At 39.6% G+C, this 11338-nt stretch overlaps 1 protein-coding gene across 1 annotated transcript in view; it reads left to right on the top strand.

The window, feature by feature from the left end:
- Positions 1-11338, top strand: part of B9D1 (B9 domain containing 1) — a 43834-nt gene that overhangs the window by 2592 nt on the left and 29904 nt on the right. The window contains exons 3-5 of the mRNA XM_072417466.1: positions 2375-2486; positions 9172-9268; positions 11200-11262. Of these exons, the coding sequence (XP_072273567.1) occupies positions 2375-2486; positions 9172-9268; positions 11200-11262 (272 nt within the window). The remainder of the gene's footprint in view (positions 1-2374; positions 2487-9171; positions 9269-11199; positions 11263-11338) is intronic.

Genomic DNA, 11338 nt, shown 5'->3' with positions numbered 1-11338 from the left:
AGTTTCAGCAACTACTATAGATTACTTTAAGAAAAAGCTGGATGATTTTATAGAAGCACAGAATATAACTGGGTATTAAGGATTTAAAGTAAAGATACCATAGACAGTTGATCCAGGGAACATCCGATTGCCTCATGGAATCAGGAAGGAATTTTTTTCCACTGTTGAAGCAAATTGTACCAGGGATTTTTTTTTTGCCTTCCTCTGGACCAACTATGTGTTATAGGGTTTTATATCTGGGATATGTTTATTTCCCTGGTGGTTGAACTTGATGGATTTATGTCTTTTTTCAACCTAACCTACTATGTAACTCTGTATTACAAATACATTAGAATCATTTATGGAAAAGAAAATCTTGGCTGCAATATTCCAGCTCAATGCTTCCTATTTCTAAAATTCCGACAAATGGTGCCACATTTTCATTTTTTTTTTGTGCGGCTGTTCCACGCCCTAATCTTCAGTTTTCTGCTCCGATTCCCCGGCTCATCTCTAGGAAATATCAGGAAAAAATCATCTACTAAGAAAAGAATGTTTTCAACCCACACAGGAGATGAGGATTATATGGCTGAGACAGTAATTAGCATTTGTAGTTTCATGGGAGATTTCCTCCTAGTCATTTATCTTTTACCTGATTGTATTATTATCTAAATCCCATCATACAGAGTAGACTTTTCCCAGACTGGCTTTATTTCTCAGTGAGCGGACGCAGCTTCCGTGAACATCCAGTGTCCGGACCTAGGTAAAGCCGACCTAAACTCAAAATTTTTACTGTACATAAAAGGGTAGATAACCCCTAATTAAGGTAAAAATTTTGTTTTTGTTTTTTTAAAGTGCAACAACTTTTTTTTTTGTTTTTTTAAATGGGTGCAGCGCGTCCTTTTTCTGTCTTAATTGCCGCTGCCATCATGACAGAATGGGAGTATAGAGCCTCCCAGGATACCTACGTCACGCATCCCGGGAGGCCCCTGGCTGCTCCTTCTGCGCACGTACTAATCTCAGGCATGCGCAGAAGGAGCCCTCTTATTAATGGAAGAAAAAATTGTCACTCTCACACATGCACAGTGAGATCGTCAATCTTTTTCCCCATCTACGTCACCCTATCTCGCGCCTGCACAGTGCGAGATCGGGTGACACAGGAAGAACCCTGAAGAAAGAAGATGTCAGCGCCAGATGCTTCCCGGTATTTGTCTTCGGCCCGGCTCAGGACCCAAACGAAGAAACCTCCCAAAGTATCTGCAGGATTAAAGGTAAGTGTGATTTTTTTTTTTTTTTTTTTTTTTTTTTGAGTTTAGTTACACTTTAAAAAAGATGATACATTCAAGGTATGTGAATGTATCAGATCATTATTCTTAATATCATAAGCAGGTGGTGTGTTCAGAGCTCAGTTTTTCCCCCTGGCCCCTTTTAGCTGAGCGTTCCACCCAGCACTTTTTAGTAACCACCCGGGTCACAGTACAGAACTGCTGGACAGTTGAGGCGTAATACAAGGACAGAGTTATAAGGGTTGTCACGTGTTGCTCCGCCTAATTTTTGACCACCCCTCCACAGCTTCTTCCCACCCAGCTGATGCAAACTTCTGCAGAGAACCCAATATGTGCTTTTAAGGTGAAACCAAGCACTGATTTCATATAAATATATAGGACCTGATTTTTTAAAGACTATCATGGGATAACTTGGGTGATCCAGCAAATCTGGGATGAATCTGGTCCAGTACTGAAAACATTAGCCGAATATTAGCATTAATTTTAGGGATTCCAGTTCAAGTTTGTTGGATCTACCAGGTTCTCCATGGAGTGTCAATGGTGTGTAGAATCTCAACGTAAACTTCAGAAACCAGGACTTCCTTTACTGTGAGATATAATGAGAGATCGAAACAGATCAGCCATTGCAGATTCACAGAGTTCTGTGTGCTACTTTCCCCACCTCCTAGATTGTAAGCTCTACGGGGCAGGATCCTCTCCTCCTGTGTCACTGTCTGTAACTGTGTGTCAATTGCAACCTCTATTTATTGTACAGCGCTGCGTAATATGCTGGCGCTAAATAAATCCTGTTTAATAAAAATAAAGGGTAAGTTATCCTCTGGAAGTGCGTTTTAGGACTTTTACAGGGTTTTTTAAGTAGCCTATTTAAAACTACAAACTGCTGGATATGTATAGACTTTAATTCTAAAAGGCACTGCAGAAAAACTACCTAATTAAAAGTGATATTCAAATCTTTTCTATTGCTTTTGATAGCGAGAAAAAAAATCACTTGCGTATGTATTTCTACCACTAGGTGTCACCAGACTACCATTTTTCACACCCAGTCTCCCCTTTATTTAGTTTGCTTCTTGTCATTATTTGTTGTAATTGGGACAATTTCTTATATTTTTCAGGGTGTTGAAGAAGGAATATCCCAGATTGCTTCTAAAAACAGAAATATAAAGCAGGAAATTGTATGGAATTTTCCTATTGAAATAACATTTAAAAGTACCAATCCATATGGATGTAAGTATGTTAATTTTTTATGATACTTACTAGTGTACTTGCACCAATGTTAGGATAAAATCCAAATTCTCAGTTTAATTAATGTGTAGATATCATCATGCAGTTGCTGCAGTTTTGTCAGCTTCACGTTCATGATGTGAATCTCCCTTTCCACCATATCACAAAGTTGGTCTATTGGATTGAGATCGGAAGATTGTGGTGGCCATATGAGTACAGCAAACTCATTGTGAAGAAACTGATTTGAGATGTTTGAGCTTTGTTCTTTATCCAGCTGGAATTATCCATCAGAAGATAGGACGCTGCAGGCATAAATGGTGGACATGGTCAGCAACAATGCCTGACCCTGATACAAAGCAGGATCGATCCATGTGTTCATGTTTTTGATGTCAAGTTCTGACCCCACCATCTTAATGTTGCAGCAGAAATCAAGACTCATGAGAACAGGCCACATTTTTCTTTCTTCTGTTGTCCAGTTTTGGTGAGTCAGTGGACGTTGTAACCTTAGGTGACATAAGTGGCGCCCGGTGTCTCTTACTGCTGTAGCCGTAGGTGTAACTATTCCACCTTCAAAGCCACCAAAATCTCCTTTCCTTGCTGTTCTTTTGCTCAGTTTGACTTCACAGCTCTTCTTAGAAATGCCAACATGTTCATATGCATTGAGTTGCTGCCACGTGATTGGCTGATTCCAGGTGTACCTGATAAAGTGACCAGTGAGCTTATACACAGGTAATTTGTTTTAAAACTCAAAAGAGAGAAGAATATTATAATGTAACTGTTTTTGTTTTTTAAGCATTCATACAGTACAGCTATTCTCTATTTAAGAACATACCTGCTTTACTAATGGCTTGTACTTGCAACCAGCTCTCTGATGGGTACAGCGTACAAGAACTATACAGTGTACAGCGGCTTTGGTTTCTGTTCCCCCCTTCATTCTTCTCAGCTCCATTCTCCCTCCTAAATAGTGAGACAGGTCTGCAGGCTGTCAGCGAACGGGTCCCTGTTGCACACTTACATCTGCAGACCGGCTCTTCACTATTCTCCTCGCTTAATGACTAATTCACTTAATGGCCAGATTGTTGGAACAAATCCTGCTTGTTAAGTGAGGAGCATCTGTACTGCATTTTGTGGTGTTAAACCATTTTAGGAAGTCTCATTTAAAAAAAAACTAGCTATAAAGTCCTATTAGAATGGATTAGTTCCGCTATACACTATTTTACCACTAGATGTCACTATGAAAGACCATCTAATTATAAGATATCATTATCTTATTTATATAGCGCCAACATCTTAAGGAGCGCTGTACATTAAATAGGGGTTGCAAATGACAGTCAGATACAGACAATGACACAGGAGGAGGAGAGGACCCTACCCTGGAGAGCTTACAATCTAGGAGGTGGGGGAAGTAGCACACAATAGGAGGGGAGATATAAAACATTACCAATTGAAAGACACTATGCATGCAACTCTATTAACTATAGGTTAATAAAACCTATTGCAAGAGTAGATCAGCGTTATAGGTAGACAATTAACATTCTTCAGAATAACTTTAGCAGTAACAGCCTTCATGATCTCCCAGTGGTAGGTCCACTTCAATATTATATATTCAATAGTGTTAAAATGCACCACTGAAAGATAATGTAAGCTCTTTTTGCTGAATCCATTCTAAAGCAGTGTTCTTCCCAAAATTTTTTAAGCTGAGTGGGAAGAAGCTGTAGGCGGGCGGAAGTCCCTGTATTGTGACCAAGCTTTTCAGTAACTTCCCAAAAACAGATGAAAAGTGCCAGGTGGTGCTGGATCACCCAGCTTCACTCATGAAAGTATATCCTTTCCGGCCATGGAGAGCTTTAATAAATCAGGCCCAATATCTCTCACACACAGGTAGCAGAATGGACAGAAACTTTTTCTCTTTGCAGTTTTTTCCCCAGGTGTTTAAAATTGTGACAGAGATACTGTGGGGTGATACTTTAATATTATTAGTACTGTTCAAGATTGCACCCATGACCTTTAAAACTCGAATCTTTTTTTATCTATTTGTTCCCAGACTTTCTTGAAAGTAGACAATAAAAAAAAAGTAGTGACAGGGTCTCTTTACATAGCACATCCAACTGTGTTAATTGCCTGTTAATTACCGCTATAGTTAGGTTCCTAGTTACCTGTAACACATACTGACAGTTTATTTATGCACTTTCTATCTTCATGTCAAAGTATTCATGACTTTTGTTTTATTAGTTCTTTAAGCGTATGCTTTGCACCGTTGTCATAGAAACTGTATTTTGCATGTATTATTAGTATAAGGTTATGAAATCAAAGCAATAAGGTCTTCCAGACTTCAGCACATAAAAGACCAGTAATCAGTGTCTCGCTGTTCACAGGAGAAAATCTATAAAAGTTACCGGTAACTGCAGGCACTGATATAATGCATCAGACCACCCTGGTCTCTTTTGTCATTATTCCGGTGTTTGGGAACCCTTGTCTGTGATGCAGCAAAGAGATTCCCAAACACATCTATTACTGCAGAAGCACATAGGAAGTACACTCCTATTGACCATGCAAGCAGATTTTCAGATTGTGGATGATTGTAAGCTCTTCAGGTCAGTGTCCTCTCCTCCTCCCCTGTTACTGTCTGTATCTGTCTGTCATTTGAAACCCCTAATTAATGTACAGCTCTGCATGATAAGTTGGTGCTATATAAATCCTTTTTATTATTATTAATAATAATAAAGAAAATAATAAACTGCACAGAAATAACCTGAACAAGCCTGTTGAATACGAATTGAATTCTTGCATTCATGCACTAGCACTCATAAATTTATTCATCGCTTAGGGTTAGTTGGGTGGAAGGAACAAGCATTACCGGGCGGCCCCCAACAGATGTCACCTTGCCAGCCCATTGGTTACCCAAGTGGCTGCACTAGTTCTTAATAAACCAGCCATTTACTATTTGAAAGCAGTTTTTTCCAAAAGGTGACTGCAGGTCAAACATGACATGTAGCATCTCAGCCGCTGCGGTTCACAGACATGAGGAAGGGGTAGCTTTCCATTGCTCAAACTAGCTCCTAATACAGCGTTTCTCAACCTTTCTAACATGAAGGAATCCACATAATAACTTTCAGATCTTCACGGAACTCCGGCTATAATTGCTATATCCACAGATCATAGTATTTTAGCATGGGGGCCGTGGGATGAGTTCATCTTACATTGCTGGCCATTGGGAAGAATGTCACCCTTCCACCCAAAAAGATCATTAATGTCACCTAAACTGACCTGAGAAGCAGAAACTGCTCATAGAACCCCCAGCAACCTCTGGAGGAATACCTAATTGAAGAACATGGAGCCATAAGCCTAGCATGATTTTTCCCCTAGTTTTTATGAGAAATAAAGAACAGAACATACATTTTCAGGGTGTTTCTAATTCACATCTAATATTCCCAAATGTTCTCATTACAATGACAAATCTTCACCTTTGGTGTTCAGGTTCAATTTAATATTGTAGAAAGAATCTCTTGTAATCCATATAAAACCCCAATGGTATTGAGCACTTACACATTCATTTGGTGGACTTTAGATTTTTATTGGAACTCTATGCTAATTTTGGAACTCTCCGTACTAAAGTAACTTTCTAAACAAGTCAGTCCCCAATCCCCCCACTCCCTTGCGGCCATTGTAAAGCACTCTCATTTGTATCACGGGATGCAGAACTTGCTTGGTTATTTTATGTTCTCCCCAGCAATCCTCCTGTTAGAGTCTGAATAAATATGAAATGTCTTGCGGCAGACTGGCATTGATTTTATGCAAAGCCACCATCACAGGTCAGATCTCTTTCATTTCCAAAATGAAGAAGATGCTTTCTTCTGTACTTCGTTACCAGCGTTGTACAAGAGGCTCTGATGTTCGGTGCAGACTGCATTCTATTTCTTTTCACTGGCTATTGTGGCCGCCACTTCACATCCTGCTGAGGCTCCAGAAGGCCTACTTTGTGAACGGACTCATCAAAGACCTATTTCTAATAGCATAGGCTCCCTGGCGGTGTTGGTCTGATTTTACATTGCATATTTAACTTGTCACATGTAATCTTCTGGTATCTCCACGTGTGCCATCATGTTTACATGGAAGAGATTTGGAATATGAGACGCTGGGTCTGCAATCGATCAGAAATGGGTCTCTAGGAGTAAAGTGTTTGGTTGAAGTAATGTAATGATTCCAGCTCATTTGCTCTCAATATTAGGACAGTAAACCATAGAAGAAATAAAAGTGTCCCTTAGTAAGATCTCGGAGATGAGCTTTGACCCCATTTATGCTTATTTGGGATTTTGGAGAATCCGCCAACTCCACCTCTTCTTACTTTCCCTTGTAACTACTGCAGACCTTTCACAGGGCTTGAAAAGGTTCAAGGCCCAGCACGACATTTAGCTCCCAGCTATATTCTAAACTGACAATGCCTGACCCTGGCTTTACTCCTCCCTACGTATTGAATTGAGTTTGGGACTTAGGACCTTTTCTTCCACAGGTCATTAAACTACCTTTCCCCTGCATCCCCTATCAGTTCACATATCTAAAGATGGGATATAAAATCCTTACACAGTGAAATAGAGTTCTTCATTTTTGAGGTTTTGGATCGTTGTTGGCACTTTATTCATGCTTCTCCACGTCCCAGGGTTCAGCCCTTTTGGGAGAGAGTTACCATTATTACACAGTATTTATAAAGCGCCGACATATTACACAGTGCTGTACAAAGTCCATAGTCATGTCACTAGCTGTCCCTCAAAGGGCTCACAATCCCAATTTATGGAGAACCTGCAAACTCTATGCAGATAGTGGTGCATCCTGGTTGAGATTCGAACCTGGTACCTAATGCTGGAAAGTGCTAACCACTGATGTACTGTGCTGACCAAATTCATCTCCTTATCCAAACTTTTTCAGATCTACCAGTGCCATTTGAACCTGGATTCTTCCTTCTGCATCACAGTGGTTTCAGATGTAAGATTTATCTTGAATGTCTTCTGACCTGCTTGGTTGGTGCTGCAAGTTCATGCACCCCTGCACTTTGGCATCAACTGGGGACCCCTTGCCCGGTTGCACATTGGTTTGACCAGATTACGATGTCCAGTTGAGGATCTCACTGCTATCCTGAGAGGTACAGAGAAATCCACCAGGACTGCGGACTATTTGGCAGCTCTTGCTCCTCATTCTTCTCTGTGAAATTGGTATTGAGAATATATTATCCATTTTAGTGCAACACTACAACACTGGCCTAGTTTCTCCCTTCTTTTCTTCCTTCTTTCAGGCCTATCTAATTTGGTGCGGCATACTTGGACAACAAGGATGGAAACCATAGAGGGCATGAAAAGTGTTCTTCCAAAAAATATAAAATTGTTCCATTTTACATTCCATATTTATTTGTCTCATGGAATCCTCTGGTATCACCACATGTCATCATGATTGCATGGAAAAGGTTGGAAAAGAGGGAATGGATCTATAACACCTCTCAAATAAGAATCAAGGAGTAGAGTCTCTAGTTAAAGCAATGCAATAACTCCAACTAGATTGCATTTAAACTTGGAACTGTATATTTAAATATTACAGAAAGCCATAAAGTGAGTGAAATTGTCCCAACATACAATTTAATATACCAACGTTTTCTTCCATAGAAAGGAAAACCAAATCCTTTTTTGATCCAGTTTTTGGAATCCAATATATATCTGGGCTTCAGGTGCTACATATAATGAAATGTTAGGATTAGTTCACTTTCTAAAAAGGAAATTGTTTGTAAATCACTACTAATAGCTTACCCCAGCAGACAGTTAGGAGAACTAGAACTAGATCCCTAATTGATCATTATGTGCTCTGATGACGGAGGTTCAGTCGCCGTAGTGTTGGCCTGGGCTCTAAATATAAAATTGTTCCATTTTACATTCCATATTAAATTTGTCTCATGGAATCCTCTGGTATCTCCACATGTCATCATGATTGCATGGAAAAAGTTGGATAAGAGGGTCTGGATCTATAACATCTCTCAAATGACAAGGAGTAGAGTCTCTACTTAAAGCAATGCAATAACTCCAACTAGATTGAAACTGTATATTTAAATATTACAGAAAGCCATAATATGAGTGAAATTGTCCCAACATAACATTTAAAATACCAAAGTTTTCTTTCATAGGGCTGTTAAATGTTTAAATGTTATGTTTCTGTTGCATGAAGTGTCCCCATTCATACTGTAATGGCACACAAATAGTTACCAGTGGTAGACATAGGTCATCACCAGATGGGTATAACATAGCTTCATGAGAGCTACTAAGTTACAGACCTCAGGATTGTGCCATGGCAAAAGCTGAAAGACAGTTTACTAGTTATCAAATAATGTAACAAATCATTGTGGGAACACAGAACTAGATAGGTCAGATTTACACTACCAATATTGTGTAGGTCCCCCTTGGGCTTCCAATACAGCTCCCTCATGGACCCATTGAGACCTCTGAATGTATTCTTCTATATCTGTCTCCTTCAAGTCACCATGGATCTGTAAACCCAAATGGTTGGCTTCTTGTCTCTGCAGATATTGGAATGTCTTCTGTGTCTCATGGATCTCTAGTATCAAATATTGAACATGTTTCCAAATACAATTTTACTGTAATTAATTCTAAGAAATGCATTTCTTAAAGAAGGTCTCACTTTTATATTACAGGGCCACAGATTGTGATCAGCGTCTATGGACCGGACACCTTTGGGAACGACGTTGTGAGAGGTTATGGAGCTGTTCATCTGCCCTTTACTCCCGGAAGGTGAGCTTTTCCTTTCTTGAGTTGTTTATTAGTAAATCTCCCTCCTCTTCCACAGTTATTATATTGTCAGTGAAAAATTTCATTAGTAAGCCTGCATAAAAATAGAACAGTCATTTTGAAAATAAAAAGACATTTCCAGAGTTGCAAAGCATGTTTTTTAAGTATAATGCTTTAGTCTTACACGCACATTTGTTTCACAGAGGTGTGAAAGCTGAACTCCAGGCAGACATAAAGGACTGTAATTAAATTATCTCCGCATTTATTATATGATTTTTGTTTTTATTACAAGCAGGGTAAGTACCTGAATGTTACCTGGTATCAAACGTTTTCAGCCATGTACAGCAGAGCTTAGAGGGGGAGGGAAAACTGTCATGAGGAGCCAATCAATTGTCCTGCAATGTTAAAAGATGAGAGCAGAGTAGGGCTACGTACACACGCTCGATAATACTTTCAGTAGTTTGTTGCTCATTTCCTTCGACAAACTACTAAAAGATAAATGAACGAGCACTGTACATACAGCGCCCTTCTGCTCTATGAAGATAGGAAGGGGGAGAACAAGTAAGCAGCACCCCGGTTCACTCTCTCCAGTTTACTTCCATTGTGGATCCACCAGAGCAGAATCATGAACGACATCGGACGGCTGTTGTATGCATGTCAGATTCTCGTATGGACTGAGAATCATCTGACGTATGATACATAGTCTAACAAGGATTACTTCATCATCTTGCTGCTTCTTCTTTTGTAGTTCAGTCCCTAGCCGAGGAAGGGACAAGACGTGAAATTGTTAGGGCCATGTCTATACATCACCAGTCATGTGGGAGAGCATTCCACTAATAACTATGGAATTGCATTCTCAATGGCTCCCAAGGATGCAGAATCATAAACACTAAGCAGTGAATCAGACATTGCCAGAAACATTCCCTGGTGGAGAAACAATGACTGCCAATCACACACATAGACGATTCTCCACTGGGGAATGTTTCAGGGAATATTAAAATAATTTCTTTGAATGCCTTTCGCATCAATTTTGAGGAAGCTATCTTAGAGACTAACAGGAGGTCCCCTAGCAATCCTGATGCTGGAAAGAAATTGCCAGCATCAGGATTGCCCATGTGATATGGCCATTAAAGAAGAATTGTTGCTTTAAAATAGGAAGTGGAGTTTGCCTTGAGTTCTGGATTGATATAAGTAAAGGCAATACAGCCCCTATATATACATTTTATTTTGCTTTAGGAAAGCACCCTCATTACATATGTGAACCTTCTTCCTGCTTGGTGGTGCAGCACTCATTTTGCCCTTCCACCCACCCGATGGAGAAGGGACCCCAAAACAAAAAAAAAGTCTACTATAATAAAACAACCAAAACATATAATAGAATGCTAGTAAAATGAAAAAGTCAAATCAAGAATAAATACAAAGTAAACACTGCAGAAATAATTGCATTCACAGAACAAAATCCAGTGCTCTCCCTTTAATTTGGCTTTGAAAAGCTGTGGATAGAATTTAAAGTGACTCACTGTGTTTGCCAACCTTAAGCCTGGAGATCCTCCGCTTTGATTTAAAGGCTTACCTGCTGGAGCTCCAATACACATGGCTGTAATGCCTCCAATAAATCATACTTGACACAGGCAGACAGACTAAATATGGCTGCTTAGCGCCCACTCAGACAGCTCACTTTACCTTATCTTGGTCTAGAGAGGAGAAGCGATGGCCAGGAGTCTGACATTCAGATATCACAAGACCAAAACCAAACTGGCATTTATCAAGTCCCTGCATCAAATCATTCTAGAGCTGATAGAAAACTGTTTATTGCTGAAAAAGACCTTGTCGCCTGACTATTTATTTCAGCAGCCATCTCATACATTATAGCTCTGTTGTGTGGCCTTTTGTTTGTTATCTGTAATACTTTTTGTGTGTTATTTTTTTTCAAGGCATAAGAAAACAATCCCATTGTTTGTTCCCGAATCATCCTCCAAGCTTCAGAAGTTTACAAGGTAGGATGATGCTTCTCATTATTGCTTTATCATTTATTGTTCTGGTGTCATAATATAAAACACATATGCACACATG

The sequence above is a fragment of the Pyxicephalus adspersus genome, chromosome 7 (genome assembly GCF_032062135.1).
Source record: "Pyxicephalus adspersus chromosome 7, UCB_Pads_2.0, whole genome shotgun sequence".
Taxonomy (NCBI): domain Eukaryota; kingdom Metazoa; phylum Chordata; class Amphibia; order Anura; family Pyxicephalidae; genus Pyxicephalus; species Pyxicephalus adspersus.
This window is presented reverse-complemented; position numbering and strand designations above follow the sequence as displayed.